Source organism: Seriola lalandi, unplaced genomic scaffold (assembly GCF_002814215.2).
Source record: "Seriola lalandi dorsalis isolate HSWRI2012SDOR001 ecotype SW California unplaced genomic scaffold, Sedor1 jcf7180002054885, whole genome shotgun sequence".
NCBI classification, from domain to species: Eukaryota; Metazoa; Chordata; class Actinopteri; order Carangiformes; family Carangidae; genus Seriola; species Seriola lalandi.
The window spans coordinates 3593046-3611898 of NW_019525437.1; the positions used below are offsets into that span (position 1 = coordinate 3593046).

The 18853-nt window shown below is 43.1% G+C and overlaps 1 protein-coding gene across 1 annotated transcript in view; it reads left to right on the top strand.

Moving 5' to 3' along the window:
- gmds (GDP-mannose 4,6-dehydratase) overlaps window positions 1-18853 on the top strand; it is a 181063-nt gene that overhangs the window by 50216 nt on the left and 111994 nt on the right. Inside the window, exons 5-6 of the mRNA XM_023428985.2 lie at window positions 13037-13229; window positions 14367-14471. Of these exons, the coding sequence (XP_023284753.1) occupies window positions 13037-13229; window positions 14367-14471 (298 nt within the window). The remainder of the gene's footprint in view (window positions 1-13036; window positions 13230-14366; window positions 14472-18853) is intronic.

Genomic DNA, 18853 nt, shown 5'->3' on the forward strand with positions numbered 1-18853 from the left:
CCCCCCACCTACTCTAATCACAGATGATGCTGATTGCAGCCAAATGGAGGGCCAACAGCAGCAGGAGCAGCAGCTGGAGCTGGGTGGGGGGGGTGGTGGTGGAAGTTAGAGGTGTAAGGGGGGACTGGTTTGGTCCTGGCAGGGGGTCTCAGATATGGGAGGTCCGTCCTCACCTCTCCTCTGAGCTCTTACTTTGAAGTCATCTGGACCTGGACAGCTGATAGAGAGTGCGAGGAAAGACACCCAGAGAGAGGGGGGGAGGGAGGGAGGGAGGGAGAAGAAAGAGAGATGTTATCTCATGTTTAGGATGCTGTAGGTTTTCAGTTGTCATCCTATGTGTCATGAAAAAGAGTTTTGAGTAAACCTTTTTAGGTTTTCAGGTCTTGTGATGTGTGAGATGTTTAGAGGCCTCTCACAGGTGAAACGTACAAACATGAATCTTCAATAGAAAGAAAAAAAAAAGATTCCCCGCACAGTTCACCACTTGTATTAAATTCAGTCCATTTAAGATTATTGCACCAGTGCTAATCAAACAAACTAAAGTAAATTCCTTAAGTCAGAATAACTCCACTTTTACAGAAGTAGCAAAACTCACAATTTACTACCCCACACACACACACACACACACACACACACACACACACACACATACAGTTTAACAGCACATTGGAAACAATTACAAATGTGATGTTAAGATGAACGTCTTTGGGTTTTGGTCGAGTGAAACCGGCACCTCGGGGGTGTCACCTTCAGCTTTGGGAAATTGTGATATGAAGTGTAATTTTCCGCCGCTGTCTGATGCTTTATGGATCAAAGGATCAATCTATAGACAGAGAGGCTGATTAGCAGATGGATCAAAAGGTGCTTTGGTCCTAATAAACATGTTCATGTACGTATGTATATGTATGTATACATGGGGGATTTGAATATATGCAAATAATATCTAACCAACAGATATGATTTTGATCTCCAACATAATTTACTTATGTAATTGGTGTTTTACAATCTTCATTATTTATCCTTCATTTTTTTCTTTTTAAAAAACAAAAAACAAAATCATATTTGATTTTTCTTATGAATGTGGCGTTTCTTCTTTTTCTTCTCTATGACCAGTTCATGTTTTGGATAGTTTTAAATTTGAATTGTCTGTGCATTATTTTTGTATATAGACAAATATTGAACTAACGAAAATAAATCTAGAAACATTTCTGCTTCCATTTGTTCTGCCATCCCTGGAAACAGTGCTGTACAAAAATAGAGTGGATTTACTTTAAATTACTGGTTTCTCATTGTCGTTTGTTCAGGAATCATGAATGTTTTCTGAAACAGTGATGTTGCATGCACCCGGTTTTCATCTCTCATTTTGTTTCAGTGTAGATCATCAGACGATCTAGGCTCTAGAGGACCTCAGATCAGGAGCGCAGGGATTATTGTTTGCCTTGATTAACCGGTAGCATTAATGACCTGTGATCAGATCTTCCATCTATCGATTCTCTCCAGTGTGGACGGATGCAGTGTGGCCTCGCACTCGGTCTCTCTCTGACAACAGAGGTGTTTCTACCTGCGTATTCATGTGTGTGTCGGTGTAGAAGCGATTGCTCCCCACAGCCACGGGGCATGACCGCAACCCGCTGCATCGAGACCTGTTGCCATGTTTACACGTGTGTTTATGTGTGTGAGGCAGCAGTGATTGATTGGTTGGTGAATGTCTGCAGGGTAGATCAGGCGATTGAGGGAAGGGAGGAATGAAGGGCTTCTTCTCCTCTTGATTGACTTTTCCAGACAGGCTCTATTCCAGGAGCTCTTATCCAATGCTAATGGAATGGGGTGTACGGCTGCACCTCGGCCGTCTGCTCGCCTAGAAACACTTCTTCACACTGATCAGATTTCCTTGTCTCTTGCCTTTTGAGATTCTTTCTCCTCTTTGCGAATGTTTATTGATTATTCATAGTAGAAACTCTGACACCCATCCCCATCTTTTAAGTATCAAACTACAGGACTGAATGGGGGCTGTTTAGGAATCACCAGTTCCAGCTTCACAAAGATTTGCTGCTTTTTCTCCTTTTCATATCACTATGAATTGATTATCTTTGGCTTTTGGCTTTTTAAGACATCACTTTAGACTCTGGGATAGTGTAAGGAGCATTTCTTACTATTTTTCTATAGATGACAAAATGAAAATAATCATTAATTTCAGCATTTTAAGTCAGCTAGCGGTCAAAGAAAGTATGAGAAAGTCAGCAGAAACTATTCCTCCAGCATAGTCAGCCTTCTCACTGCTTCACCATATGATCATTTTATCCCCAAAATTTTGTTTTGTGCCAAAATACAGTCAAAGGATGAAGCTTACAGCTCAAGGAGGACAATATTGGAACACAGAAGCGGTTTTTTCCACGTATTTTGGTCGAACAATGACTTGTCTGCAGTGGTTTGAGAGGTTTCAATAAAGTTATGTCACTCACGTCGAAGCTCATTGTGACATGGCAGTGGTGCTGGGAAATCAATCAGAGGAGAATTATGGAGTTTTGGACCACGGGCTGATTGCATTGGCTCGGACACATTTTGGTGCCCTGAGAGGCGGAGCGGTGATGGACACGCTGGCCACCACCTGTTCACATCGATGCCATCTGGGGAGAGAACGGTGCAGAGAAAAAAAAAAGAGAGAAGGAGCTGGAGAGGTAGAGTGGAGAGCGCCCAGGAGGCAGACGGGGACTTTCCAGACTCTGTTGCATAATTTCAGAGTTTGACAGCCAATCTCCAACTCTCAGTCTACCTGTCCCGACATACGCTCCTGCAGCACACATCTCTCCACACATGCGCTACTCCCCCCCTCCCCTCCTCCCACGTCTCCATCTGTCTCTCTCAGATCCACCTGATCTGTTTGACTTGTATTTGTCCATTGCCATAGCTGCAGCAGCCTCCGCACTAACCGAGCAGAGGACGCCTGTAATTAGACACAAAAGCACAGAGATTGAGATTCTGATGGCGACGATGAGTGAACAACATTGGGATGGGGGGGGATTAGTGGGTGGGTGCATGTCATGCCTTGTACAGATCCCAGATTTGAAAAATGAGTGTTGTTGCCCTTGAAGTTGCTGTATAAAGTACTTATGTTTAGTTTATTAATCCTATCTTTTAAGCTCTCTTCAAGTAGATCAACATTTCAGTGCTCAGCCTCACATTCTGTGACTGTGCACACACTGAGCAGCCACAATGAAGAAAACAACCAGAGGAAACTGAGGGGGAAAATGGTGCATTTCATTCTCTGTATGAACAGCGGTTTCCAACCAACACATCCCATAGTGAAGCTGAGCTTTAATGGTCCAAAAGCTGTCGCCTCATAGGGTGAAGATGAGCAGCTTTATATGCACTTTTCCAGCAGTAACTTTAACTGTGATTTTGTCTGGAGGAACCAGGGACTGACTGTAGTCTGGCCCCACAATGTCCCTGATACTCTGTGTTGGCCTTTTCAGCACAAATGACTCTCCGCATATAAACAGTGCGGGCTGCTGCATGCCGTCCATGTTTGTTTTGGTACAAAAACAGTTGGCATCGTCGTCTACCAGCAGAATGTCAGCTGTTACTGACCAGGCGTTAAGTGTGTTGTCTGGTACTGTATACTTACTCAGTCAGAAGGTTTATCCTTCCTCCTGATCTGAGAAATCTTTGCACCTTGTTGGGAACAATCTTTATGTGCGGTTTGTATCAAACTCAATAGGCTGTGTGATGTTTATTGATGTTAGAAAGTTATGTGAAATCTGACCTTGTGATGAGTCTAAAGAAATAGGTAGAACACAGACAGGACACCTAATGAATGAATGAATGAATGAATAGAACTCAATTTGCTGTTTGACTCGTCAGTTTTTCGTCAGCAGTTACTTCTTTGTTTTCATCCATTCAATAATCATAATCTTCATAGTTCGTCAGACGCAGTGGAAATGCAAATAGTTAAGCACAAAAGCAATTTTCCACTGGTCAAAAAAACCCGCTAACATCAGGCTTCTGTCGTCAGTGGAAAAGGGAACAATCTGCATTCACACACAGCAGACGTGTTTTTTTTAATATACTTTGGCTCAGGCTCTGATCTCCATTGAAGTAAACACAATACCTGGGTGAACACCCTAATTTCCACCCCTTTTCCCGCTGTAACGTCTGTAGTGAGCACATAAGTTTGAAAAGCACTCACTCACAGATCAAAGCGTCTTACACGGATCAATCGGCTTCATTTAATATAGGCTTACACGCGTTTATAAAACTTACTTATACCTAATAATTTTGGTGGAAAAAGGGGTATTATAGTTCTTTCTGAAGCCCCGATACTATAAACCAGCCCCCAGTCCCTTGAAATGAGGTTCATATTGGATTATACCACACCTCACAGTTTATATCCAGTGCTAAGTTTGAGTGCTGGACGCAGTGTGCCCCTTTATTTAGCGACACAGAAAGTAAGAGTTTGGAGGTCCAGGTGGCGGAGGCCATGTGTCCAGCTTTCATGCAGGAGCGAGTTTGGCCTCCATCACAGACCATGACCACGACCTTTCCTAAATTAGTATTGCTGCCTAAACCTAAACCCTAGTTTATTTGCCATTATCTTTCATAACCGTATTTTTGCTAAATCATCATCATTGATCTTCTTGTCTGGCGATGGGGTTTGATGACCTCCAAAGTGGATCTGGGATGGACAGAAAACTTGCACACAATGGTTGTCTGCACTGATGAATGTATCTTCACATGTGCAGCCTCACGGTTATACGTTTTGGACTGCACAGACGCTTGGGGACACTGGCAGATGATGACATTTTCAGCGGTGCAGCTCCCTCGTGGTTATGCAGCCGCTGCAGGAATAATTTTAGCTTTTGTAAAACTGTTTAGCCAAATGGTTCACGCCACTTAACCGTCTTGAAAAGGAAGTTGCAAAGTCTTTCCGGCCTTTGTATTCAAAAGAGTTTGCAATAAATCCGTATTCTGTTATCAGTAAAACCACTCATGTGAACCATGTGAACTATGCTATTGTGGAAGCCGTTGGTGAACAGAGGCTCTATTAATAAACTCAGTGTTTGGATTTCCTTCAGGTGTACTCTGTAATTAAAGCTCTTCAGATGGCTGGTATTGTTTCCGCTTGCCACTGCCTCTATATTTAGGCTTCAGATATCACCTGTTGAACAAAATGCCTGTTTACGCAGGAATTCTTGACATGACAGGGGATCGTATATACGTGTGCGTACGTATACTGTCACTGACATGCCTGTAATGTCTGGAAGCAGCGGCTGCGGCTGCGGTGCTGGTGACGTCTGACATGTCAGATGTTGGTACGTGCTGTGTAGGCCGGGGACTGTGATCATTTATAACACAAGACGCCACACGCTCCAGCCGGATGACGCAATGTCTTTCAGCCACGCCTCTGTCCTGATCTCTGTCACTCACTGTTCACTGTCAGACTCTTCTTCTTTGAATCATTTTATGTCTGCGTCTCAGGGAAAGGCAGAGAGCGAGGGGGGAAAAAAACCCACATTTTTGTTTTTCTAACAGGTGTGTGTGTGTGTGTGTGTTTATGAACACAACTCCAACAAGACAGAACTGGAGGTGGAGAGATTTCCCCTCAAGTTTCATCTCAACACAGCAACACATGATGATGATGATGATGATGATGATGATGGAGATCCAGTTGTGTTTGGAGAGTGGGCTGTTAGTGTGGGCCTGCAGACAGCAACGGTAGCTTCGGCTACGCCAGGAACCTTGTGAAAATGTGGAAAATTGTGGAGCAATTCAAAATCATGTCGAACGACCTTAAAGTCTTTCTTGTTCTGTAAACTACAAATCACAGAAACGGAGTGAGTTGTGTTGACCTTTAACCATCATGCATTTGGACTCAAGGATGAACTGATTACATTTTGGTAGTCAAAGGTCAAAGGTCAAAGTCACAGTGACCTCAGAAAACATTTTGGCCTCGTGAACACAATATCTCCTTGATCTCCTATTGCCTATTTCCTTTCTTAGATATATGTAATTAAAAAGCAGGATTTCCATAAAGAGCAAGACACCTGGACAACTGATTGGCTGAGCCAAAACATGGACGTTGTCAGACATTTTATATGTTTTGATAGTGCAAACAGCCAATTTTATTGCTGGTACAATAGGCTTGGGTGATATCCAAAATTTAATAACTTGATACAGTTAAGCACGGATATTGCGATATCCGATATTATCGGGCCAAGCCTATGGTACAGAATGGTGCGTGTGTTGCAGATAAAAATTATAATAATAATAATAATAATAATAATAACTTTATCCTAAAAACACGAAAAAAATTCACACATCCTCACAATCAGCCTCATGCATTTCACTGCCACAAAATGAGATAGGAGGTTGTATGAAGAGTGTGTGTGGTTCTCGTTCTGACTCCAGCCACGAGTCGGTGTTGGTTCCTTTCAACCTTGAAGATGATCTTTCCTAACCCATGCAAACCGGCGTCTCATGAAGCCAGACTGAAGCAAAAAGTCCTTCTAACGAAGTAGTAGTCAGGCCGCTACTGCATGTTACATCCTTAACGCAGCTGCAGCTGTTGTTGGCTGAATCAGAAGTTGAACTGACTGTGAAACAGCTTCGCCCTCCTTAGTGATGCAAAAGAAAAAAAGATCATCCAAACGCTGAGAGGAGGTTTCGTGTCCGCAGGGGAAAGTGGGGTCCATATATAGCATTGGCTCCATCATGCAGATGAGTGACACTGTAGTTGAGTTGATGAAAGCAGAGTAATTGATCTGTCTGGCGGTGCGTGGGTTGCCAGGTCGGGTCTAAACTTCTCTCTCCTGGAGGGAATTCAGTCTGTTTGTCTTTGCCCTGTTAACACACGACTGCTCTAATTTCAGTTGGCCTGTAATGTGATGAGTAAAGGTGTAATTGACTGTGGTTTTTCTCCACAAACCCCCACCCTTGCACATGCACATACACACACACACACACACACACACACACACACACACACACACACACACACACATTCTCTCTGGCTGTTTCTACTTTTCTTCTCCTCCATACCAACCTCTCCTTCTCTCTGTCGTCTTCACCTCCAGGGCGTTTTTCTTTATTTGGGTGTTTGTGGTTGGTAGGAATGCGCCGGAGTTTCAGTGTTTGAAAACGAGGCTAAGCAGTAACAAGACCGTAGTGCTCAGAGAGGGGCGCTTCAGCTGCTTTCACCAGTTTCTCCTCTAATTTCTCTGGAATCTGAGGCATGATGACGCGCCGCCTCAGAGGTCATCAATCTGCTGCATCACGGTTTTATTGTGGTGGCAACCCACGCACCGCCAGACGGATCAATTACTCTGCCTTCATCAACTCAACTACAGTGTCAATCATCTGCATGATGGACCCCACTTTCCCCTGCGGACACGAAACCTCGGTGAAGCGCTCTTTGTACAATCTTTTTTTCTTTTGCATCACTAAGGAGGGCGAAGCTGCTGTTTGTTCAGACCTGCAGGCAGATGTTCTGCAGGGGTTATTGTTTTCGGTCATAATAAAAAATTAATTAATAAAAAAAAAAAGTTCTTAACTATACTTGTCTTACTTTAAGCATTAAAAAACTGGTACATAAATTGAATTTTAAAAATCTAGAATAAATAATCTGGGTGGAATTTTTTTTTAAATCTTATTTTTATAAATCAAAAGTGAATCCAAGAACGTGCTCATTACCTTTACTCACCTCAGCAGGGAGAAATGCACACATAAGGCTCATAGCTGACAGTAGAGAATATCAGTTTACACATCATGTATATTTTATCCATTCATTCTTTTATATTTGTCAAAAGCACTTTGAGCTGCATCCTCTATGAAAACTGCAATACAAATAAAGTTCATTATTATAAATTTTATTATTATTATTATTGTTATCATCATTATTCATTCAATCTTAATTAGGGACACAGCTATTTTCTAAATTCTATTCAAACTTGCACTTTTACATATAATTATCTACCTATTATCTACCAACATCAAGCCTAAAACCTTGGGATTAAAGGAAATCTGTCCCATATTAACTGTTTATATATTTGCTGTGTCCCAACTCAGGGGCCGCATCCTTCGGAGGACGCCGTCTACGAAGGTGTGGCCCTTTGTAGCTGTCATAGACTGCGAAGACAGAATCAAAATGAGGGACTCTGACACACAGTAGATTTTTGCTTTACGTCGCCAGATGTGCCCGGCTCCTGTCGCCCCGGCAACCTTGACAACATGTAACTTTTTTTCACAACAACGATTGAACTGAGCTGAAACCCAATATTGACATTTAACAGTGTGATCATCAGACTCTCTGTTGGTGTTGTTAGCTGCCATTTTATTTTCATTTTTGGTGTGCAAAGAATCTTGGGATACCTGTTGGGATCCAACAGGTGGATCCTTTGTTGCCTAGGAAAAGAAGGACGCACTTCTCGGCCGCCTTTGACGGAGCCTTTGAAATGGGACAGTCTAGTCACGCCACTGTGACGCGATCGTTCTTCAAATGCAGCCTGTGAAAGGTGTGACCCCTGAACTGGGACACAACTTTCTGATGGGCAAATATTTTTTATTCAATTATTCAATAGTAAAAATTTGAAACTGGTTAAATCCATTCAAATCACATGCAAGTGTGACAAAAGCCTCGTTCTTCTGTCTTTTTAATTCCATATTTTTAAAGTGAACTTACTTCAGTGGATTCAGATCATTTCAGCTGTTTTTGTTTTATTATTCTTGAGTGAATTCCTTTTTTTTTTTCTGAACACACAATAAAACACGTTCTACTACGTTTCTTCCTCCGCTGTTTATATACAACTTAATTCCTCCATATAATTCCATAATGAAGTCCATGCAGGTATGCAGAGAGAGGCCACGGCTGATTTAAAGTAGATCATATTTATACATCTGTCAAGACACACACTGACACTTTCGTCTGTGTGAACGCACACATACACACCCACACACACACACACACACATTCCCCACACACACACGTACAGGGTCACATTCCCCAGTTTCAGGCATGCATTTCAACAGGCCTTGTGTGAGCAGGAAAGAAACGAAACCACCAAATGCGGCACGTATATCCTGCACATTTAGAACCTTTTTTTAAACCGATCGCTTTTTTCGGGTCGGGATATTTGCTCGGCGGCGGACCCCCAATGCTGACAGAGCCTGGCTGGCTTCCCAGAACAGAACAATATCTGCCAGGTCGACCGAGGGGCCCCAGCAGCCAACCCCTAGACAGACACACACACATAAACACACACCACATATACACAGACACACACACGCTGATGAACACAAACGTCTGGCCTTTAAAACGTCAGCGCTCAGGCCCCGGCCTTACATAATGACAGAGAATGGAGGCATTAAGGCAATTTGTTTGATTTAAGTTGTCAAGGCGTCCTGGACCCTGCCCCTCTCAGCTGGTTTTGATACCCGGAGTCTGTGTCTGTGTGGTAGTGTGTATGTGTGTATGTGTGTGTGTGTGTGCGTGCGTGTGCGCGTGTGTGCGCGTGTGTGCGCATGTGTGTTGTAGACCTTGTTGGTGAAGGAAAAATGGGGAATGGACAGACTCGCACACCAGGACGGAGGAGAGAGAGAGAGAAAAGTGACAGAGCAGGAGGAGAAATGTGCAAGGAAAAAGAGGTGGAGGAGGGGCTCAGCACAGTGGAGGAGGAAGAACTGAAGGTTGACCTGAGGATTTCATGACAGTGGTGCTTGGAAGTCCTTAAAGTAGATAAACAGAACCCAATTAAACAAATGAGACAAAAACACACACTTACACTTGGTCACTTATTATTATTGAGGAAAAAAATCCAATATTTCAGATCTGTGAGTGGCTAAAGTATGCGACTCTCCAGGATGAGGGGGAGGATGGGGAGGAGGGGGAGAGGAGAGGCTTTGAACCTCTCTTCTGATTGGCTGATTTTCTGAGTGGTCCAATAAAAATAAAGCAGATTTCAGGTAAACACTCAGAGAAACCAAATCCTGCAAGGTTTTTGATGGTGGGTCCAGGTGGGCGGAGTTTGGGACATGGCTGAGAGCAGTGACTGTTATGTTGTGACATCACAAAGTTCCAGAAGTCCTGACGGCTGGTTTCAAGGCTCAGTGTCTGAATACAGGCTGTGTGCATTTCTCTATGGACTGAGCGGTTTGATACTTTCACAGTATTAATATAGAACCTAGACCTGATCTATAATCAAACACATGGACATTTACCTTTAGACTGTATGGAGCTTTAAGAGAACAGGGATCTATCTAAGTCTATTATGGCATGAACAAAGATTTCTTTCTCTAAAGAGTTTGGACCATTGTATTGGATTATGTAAAAATGTAGGAAATGAAAGACCTGAAGACGAGGTGTACAATAGTCTGCGTGGCCACAGAGGAACCCAAGGTAACCTATAAACATTCATGTTCTCACGTTTATGAGTCCACCATCAGGAGAACATCAAATACAACGGTGTGCATGTCAGGGTTGCGAGGAGACCCTCCAAAAAGAACATTGCTGCCCGTCTGCAGTTTGCTCAGGATCACGTTTACAAGCCAGAAGTCTATTGGAAAAAATGTTTTGTGGACTCATGAGACCAAAATAGAAGTTTCTGGTTTAAATGAGAAGCATTGTGTTCTGAGAGAGGAAAAAAAAAACCTGCATTCCAGCATAAGAACCTGATCCATCTGTGAGACATGTTGGTGGTGGTGTCATGGTTTGGGCCTGTTTTGTTGCATCTGGGCCCGGACGACTTCCTGGCCCAGAATTCACTGATGGAACGAATGAATTCTGAATTATACCAGAAAATGCTAAACGAATCAGTGAATAAATTCAAGCTAACGATGATTCATAAATCATGGCTGAACATATAATGGTTTTCTTTGAAATTGAGCATCTGAGAAATGTTTATTCTCAACTCTGATAAATTTTCGGGTTGGATTCTGTTTTGTACAGTAGGTGTTGCTGTCACTGTGTCTAACCCCTTGTGTTTTTATATGAATGCTGTAGAAAACGTCATTATGTAACTTACAGTACGTCTCAGTATATAAAGCGCCTCTGCACTTTTCTCTTGTAAATGATGTAAATGAAAATGCCAGAATGCAAAGTAAAAGCCTGAGTGGAGCGTCACAGGTAATTACACTGAGCTGCGGAGTGTAATTGACCCTGATCAAACCTGCTCACTGTGTATGTGTGTCAGTGCATGTGTGTGTGTGTGTGTGTGTATGAGTGGAATAGAGGCCCAGTGTTCTTGGGTCCCGGCTTTAAATAAGGGGTCTTTATCTGGCCGTTGCGCGCAGCTCTGGTGTGGAAGCACTAAAGGGCCAAAACGTTTCCTCTGCACAGACGTGGCTCACGCTGCTTGCTCCAGGTGTGGTGACCACTAACCAGCACGGCTTTTAACCGTCACGCCTGATTGGGAGCCTGAGGCCAAGCTGGCGCTCGCACAAGCGCACACAGTCCAAGTACACAGTGTCTCACACACATGCACACGCACATCCATTTCTAATTTAAATTTAATTCCCTCCCCCCTCCAGTGTTCATTGAGTTCCCTCCCCTCTTGGCTCGCAGCAGTGGAAACAGGCATTCTGGGAGTTGGAGTGTTAAGTTTGAGTTATGAGCTTTGTGATGGGCTCTGATGGACTCCAGAAACAACACATTCCCCCACTCAAGTTTTTGCACCACTGTCGCCTCCCACCTTCTGCTGGAGGGGTGGGGTGGGGGGTGGGGGTGTTGATGACTCTGTGAAACGTGTGATTGAAGACAGTTTTCATGTGACCCTGTGACCTTTGCTGAGCAATTAACCTACAATATTTGTTGATAATCCAAAAGAACATGGATCAGATTAATTCAAAAACTTGAGTCTTGTGCTGAAACAATTAATCAATTAGCCAATTGGCTCATCAACAACATGTGCTGCTGCCTTTCTGCTTTGTTTATACACAGCATGTGAGTTGGAGAAAAGACAAGCAATGTGAGATTTGTGTTTTTCACTATTTTCACTTTAATTTGATACAATTAATTTGTCGAAAAAATAATCAAAAGATGAATTGATAATGACAATAATTGCTACTTGCAGACAAAACAGTTCCAAAAGTGGACTGTGATTGGCTGACAGCACTATAACCTCTACATTTAACAGTGGCAGAAGTGAAGATATAAGAGATTTTAGTAACTGTTTTAATAAATTAAGTCAGGAATTCGTTGAATAAAATGACTCTAGAACTAGTCAGAAACAAAGCGTGGATGGTTAGAAAATGCATTAGCAATAAACAAAAACAAGAAATCCATTTAAAATTGCCCGTACGAAAGACTGAGCCTGAAGTCATATCTGAAAATTTCAGCTCCACATCTTGCAGCTCGCTTCATGCTGATCAGCAGGTGCGTTTCCATTAACCTGCTTCATGCACAATTTGAAATTACAAAGTTAAAAATGAGTAATGGAAACATGTGGAAACTCTCAAACGTCTCTCAGAAACTTAGACGCTCACATGAATGTTGTTTTTCAGACGAGTCGACAAAGCAATAATTCAACAAAATAGAAAAATTGAAACACTTTTTTTTTAACATTCAAGTCGTGGCTCCTGCCGTATCAGGCCCCGGGGAGCCAGTTCTGACCGAGAGGCAGACAATCTGTCGTCGCCATGTTTAATTGGAGTGATATCGCGAGAGGAGAAAACCCAGCTCTAGTCACTGAATGGAAACACAGGCCAGTCGCACCTGTGTGTTATCGACCTTTAAGATACATAAATAATTTGCTTCTATTTTGCGCAAAACTGCAACGGAAAAACCGTCTGCTGATAAAACAACATGTAAAAGGTTGTTTTGAGAATAACTAAGTGTGATTCTGTGATGTCACCAGGTAAAACTTGAGACTTTTGTTTTCTTAAGTCACGTCTCAAGTCTTCATTTGGTACCAAAAGACTTGACTCCAGATATTTTGTCTCTTTTCTAGACTGTGCATCAAATATTACAAATCCTCTGCAGAATGTATATGAACAGCTCCCTTAATAATCTCTCCGTCTCTTTTTTTTCCCCCTCTTCCCTCTTTCTTAGGTCTCCTTTGATTTGGCCGAGTACACCGCTAACGTGGACGGCGTGGGCACGCTCCGTCTGTTGGACGCCATAAACACGTGCGGTCTGACCAACAGCGTCAAGTTCTACCAGGCCTCCACCAGCGAGCTGTACGGCAAAGTCCAGGAGATCCCTCAGAAGGAAACCACTCCCTTCTACCCTCGCTCACCTTACGGTAATAACACGTGGCGACGTCATGTTGATGTGGATCCACATGGAAACACACTCACAGATTACCTAACATTTTCTACCTTGCACCATTTGTCAAGACAAATGTGTATGGCCTTGTAAGGGTGTACAGATTGTTGGATACCAGCGCTTTTTCTTTGAGTGTGTTTGTGTGTGCGCGTGCACATTTGTGTGTATGTGTGTGAGTGTGTGTGTGTGTGTGGGTGTGAATAGAGGGGGGCTTCAGTGCTCAGGCAGCGTTTGAGCTCTCCACACACCCCGAGGCCAAACGTCTGACTGAGGACTGGAGTGGCTCTCGTTTTAACAAAGACACCTTTATATCCACAGCACTCAGCACTCACTTTCAACACACACACACACACACACACACACACGTAGGCTGTACACGTGTGGGAGCGATCAGGTTTCATGTTCTCTGTTGTCTAAATGCTCTCCTCACTGACACTTTCCCCATCTGTCAGCACTCAATCTGAGGCTGCATGGGAGGCGCATACCATCATGAGGAGGGCTGCTCCTTCATTAATTAGACTCAGGGAAAAGGCGGGGAGGCGAGAGGTGGCAGGGGGGTTGCCGCGGCAACCTCCCTTCACCTCTAGCGCGTACATCCTGACCTCACGGCTTAATCAATGGGCGCCTCCTTTCTCTTGCTCTGGTATTCCCCTCATCACAGAAGGGAGGAGGAGGAGGAGGAGGAGGAGGAAGATGGTGAGGGAAAAAAAAAAAGAGAACTTTTTGTACAAGCCTGCTTTTGGTCAATCAGCAGGAGTCTGAGGTTCCTCGTCCCTGATGGTGAAATATGATCTGCGGTACCGCTGTGTTCAACTTTGACATGTAGTGTAGTGTAGAATCTGTCTCTCTTTTATGGCCTCTCTGTGTCTGCAGCTTTGAGAAGACAGGACCAGTGATTCTATCTCTGCTTACAGTGTCACAACAACTCTAACACTGAGCGGCCGCCTGAAGGTTTTATTTGTCGATTGCGTGAATAAAAATCGTCACATCAGTGAGAACAAGTCTGCCACTGTGAATCTGAAAAGCTGTGTTGGGTTCTGTGTGATGTGGTACAAATACATTTCTCTCTCTTTGCTCTCCTCTGTTCCCGTCCTCCTCCACCTCTCATCCCCAGGTGCGGCGAAGCTTTACGCCTACTGGATCGTGGTGAACTTTCGAGAGGCCTACAACATGTTCGCTGTCAACGGGATCCTCTTTAACCACGAGAGCCCGAGGAGAGGTGAGCTCACAGCACGACACGCTCTCTGCTTTGTTTGCTTTGTGTCCGACCCTATTGTGGAAGTTGTCGCTGTCGTTGCAACATCTGATAGTGACAGAGGAGAAAACACTAACATGCATTGTTTTGATTAAATTCATAAAAAAGGAATTTTTAAATGAACGTACTCCTGTAATGATCATGGAGGAATCACATTACTTTACACAGAGTTTAAACAGACTAGAGGAGCGCAGGGACGAACAGAGCACAGTGAGTTCCTCCGAGCCCATACAAGTCAGATGTGGCAAACTGCGTCAGCACTGCTTGTGTGACATATTGTTTAGATACGTCAGGAAGTAAATTCCCTCACACGGCATTTATTTCTGAATGACAAGTTGTGTTCATTGTTTCATTGACGTGATCTTATGACAGATGAATTCAGACTTTAACAGATCCAGAAGTTGCAAGTGCAATGTTGGAGTTTTCCAGTATAGAAGCAAATCAGATTTTAACTGTCAGGAGTCACTGTCTGAGTGAAACAGCTGCTTTAATTTGGTCCTGCCGCTAATGCAGTCACTGTGTGTGTTACGGCATTTATTAAAGCATGCGTCTGACATGTCGTACCAAGCCGTATGTTCTAAAGATTAAACTTAATATTTTTATGTAAGATAAATGAAAAAATATGTTTGCAACTACATATTAAGAAGGACAATGTCAGACAGTTTTAACAGAAACAAGAATAACATAAACAATTCATGTTCATACTTCTGTCCCACCACAGACAACTTTAGGTCAAAGTCATATTTTAACAATCGCTCCACATTTGTGCAAAATGACACCTGGTATCCACAGACCACACATGTGTTTCATTCGGCCCTGCTCTCCCCTACAGCTTGATCTTTATAGTTTCACTTACAAAATATATCTAACGAATAAAAATCTATAAAAAGTTCATCAGAAATTTATGCCAAGGCCTTTTTTTTTTTTTACAGTCAAAAACTTCAATAAATAAAAGAATATTCAAGGTTCAGACTTTTTAATAAATAGAGCAGGTAAACAGGAATCATCATCAGGTGTGTAGGAAAGGTACTGAGACACAGTGACTAGTTATTTAAAATACACGCCTTATGTTAAGCAATACAAAATGACATTCTGTCATGAAATCAAATCTCACTCTGAAGCCACAGCATAACATCGTGGAGCGTTTTCTGTACACAAAGCTCAATTGTGTAGCCATAGAACCAAAACCAAGTTTAAATTACCCAAACACAGGGGGTAAGGTAAGGCTGAATTTGTCATGATTTAACATTGTGTCATGTGTCAACAGGCTAAACCCACAATAAGGCAGTAAAACAGAAGGTAAACCATCGTTGGATTGTGTAAAAGTATTCAATTACATGCTCTATATAAAGTCATATTCATTCACCGCCGGAGCCAGGTTTCTCATAACTACCTGATACACGCACACACACACACACACACACATACAGTCACACATATTATGACACATAGTGAGTGGGTTGTGGTCACATTTTTAATATGTGCTCTGAGCCCCGAGGGTCGCGGGCGCTGTTTTAACCCGATTTACACGCCACCACGATCCAAAATGAATACCACATGACTGCAGCCCCGGCGTTGCACCCAGGTCAGCCGCTCAGGTGTTTATGATTTATCCCCTAATGAAGGCCCTGGCCACGACCCCAGCCGAGGTCAGGGGTCAGCCAGTAAACCCTAATGGGTTACCACAGATAGATAGGTGTGGGAACGGCTGTAGTTTACAGCCGCTTTCAGCAAAGATGGTGCGGTCGCCATCGAGAATGAGTCCACGCAGTCACAGCGTGGTGCTTACAAGTGAGTAGAGGGATGGAGATAAGTAGGGCTGATAAACAGAAAATTAATCTATAACAATAGTTGACTTATTAGTTTCTCGGTGCAAAAACATTCTCTGTTTCCCGCCTCGCAAGTATGAAGATCAGCTGCCTTTGTAAACTCAATATCTTTATTTTATAGATTTTACAGATGTTATAACTGATCAATTAATCAAATAATTCTCAGGGGGCTGATTGAGCATCCCTGTGAAACTGTGAAGTCAGAGAAGCTTGTGTCCTTCTCCACACGTACACACAATGACCGTATAAGGGCAAAGCTCGCTGCCCTCCCGATAACACGTCCTCGGCCTTTCGGGCCTCGGTCAGCTCTTTCTCATCTCCCTCTCTCTCACTCCGCGTCTATCTTTCCCTCCTTGCCACACACACAAACACACATTCTCTTTCTCCTTTCTTCCTCTGTCTTGCTTCATTTTCATGTCCTCTCCTCTTTTCTCCGCAGTCAGCATTTCTGCAGCGGGCCACTGGGTTTACTCCTGCCACTTCTATTCTCAGACTTACGGCTGTTGTTGCTCATAAAGCAGGAACGTTGCGCTGTGATGTGGCCAGATGTCCCACGGCTGCTGCCTTGCACAACCCAGTGTGGCGCTTGCGTTGGCTGTATTGGCCAGTGTTTACCCAGGCCTCTGGGGCCTGCCGTGACCCTGTCGCTGCCACACTGTCGGGGCGTTTGTCCGTGCACTCCCGTCACCCACGGGGAGGGGGGGTGGAGGAGTTGGCGCGTTGGGCCGCGAAACACTCCCATGGCACATTTTCTCATTCCTGCAGGGTATGGTTGTACAGTAAATCACAGAGTGCATTACGTAACCACTGATGCGTGTTACTGTACAGAGACAATACGGAGTCAACATGGAGTTTATAAATTATTTCACATACTCAGTGTTGTTAACGTCAAATGTGGAACTGTTGGATGCTGTATGCTAACTGTAGAATGTTTTACCATCTCATCATAAAACGTACAAAGTGAAGCACACTAGATTTATTTATTTTTGAGCAGGAAACCGGTTTTATGTTTTATACTAAACTGTGGGAAACTGAAACGGTAGACTCAGAAAAAAGCAGAGACATAATAGACTGTGGTGGAAACTTGCCAACTCAAATAAACTGCGCAATTTTCGTCACACTTTGCATCGTTGTCTGTCAGTACGATCCATACTCTTCCTGCTTCAGGAAATAGACACAGATGGATCAACATCAATTTTATGTATACTAACTAAGTAACTAACTAACTAAGTAGCACATTAAACATTATTGTACATATTATATACGTTATAAGGCTGAACAATGAACCCAAATATAATTGAAGGTGGCTCACCCGGTAGAGCACATACCACGGTCAGTTCTTTCTGCAGCGACCTGAGTGCGTATCCAGCCCGGGCCCTTTGCTGCATGTCATCCCCCTCTCTCTCTCGCTCTCTCTCTCTCTCTCTCTCTCTCTCTCTCTCTCTCTCTCTCTCTTCTACAACTTTCCTTTCACTCTCTCGCCGTGACTGTCACATTAAAGGCAAAAAACTGCCCAAAAAATAACCTAAAAAAAACTCTAATTGAAATTGCAATATGTGTATGGAATTTGTATTTACTTTACTAATGTACCTATGTTTGTGTATGGTTGTAATGGCTCCTGTCAGTTGACTGTGACTGGTCTTAAGGGATTACTTTAGCTCATAATTATTTATTTTTATTATTATTATTTTATTTTTCTCTTTCATTGTCTTTGATGCTTCACCCCTGTGTTTTCCCTTGTACACTGCTCTGTATTTTGGAAAATTTGATAAAACAAATTGTTAAAGAAAAAAAGAAATTGCAATATGGTAGGAGCTGCAATGTTTTGATAAAGGTAAAACGTGTCACAACAGACCGTAAATGAAGCATTGTGGTTCAACAGAGACACCCCGGCCTACAAATCATAGTCTCCACATGTGAGAGGAATATACTTGTTTGGTACAAGACTCAACACAAATCACATCATCCTCATTTTCAATTTCAAATTCCAACTGAAATCGTGACTCATATCACAACCACAATATTATTTTATTTTATATTGTTAGTGTACAGTGTGTAATTGTGACAAAAATCACAGTTAGTGAATAAAGATAAAGATAACAGAATCTCAGTAAAAAACTAAATGAAAAAGCTCAAATTAATAAATTCCCACTAATGACTTCTCTCTTTGACACCCAAATGATTTTAGTTTATCACTCTCCAAAACACCAACACAAGGACATCACTAAAGAAGCCATTGAGACATTGTGCAGATCTCCAGAGGCTGATGAGTTGTCATCACTCCTCTGTTCTCAGCCACACCCAGAACATCTCTGTGCACAGTGTTTGGACACTGTCCCTACGTGTGTCAACACACTTGTGGTGGAGAGAGAGAGAGAGAGATAAAGGCTCATTCATTACCTGTGTGCCGCCCCTCCTCTCTACCTACGGCTCCACTCGAATTATTAGTCACTAAGGAGGGAGGAAGTCAGTGATGTCAGTTTCAGTGGCCCTGACATCACCCCCCCCACCCCACCC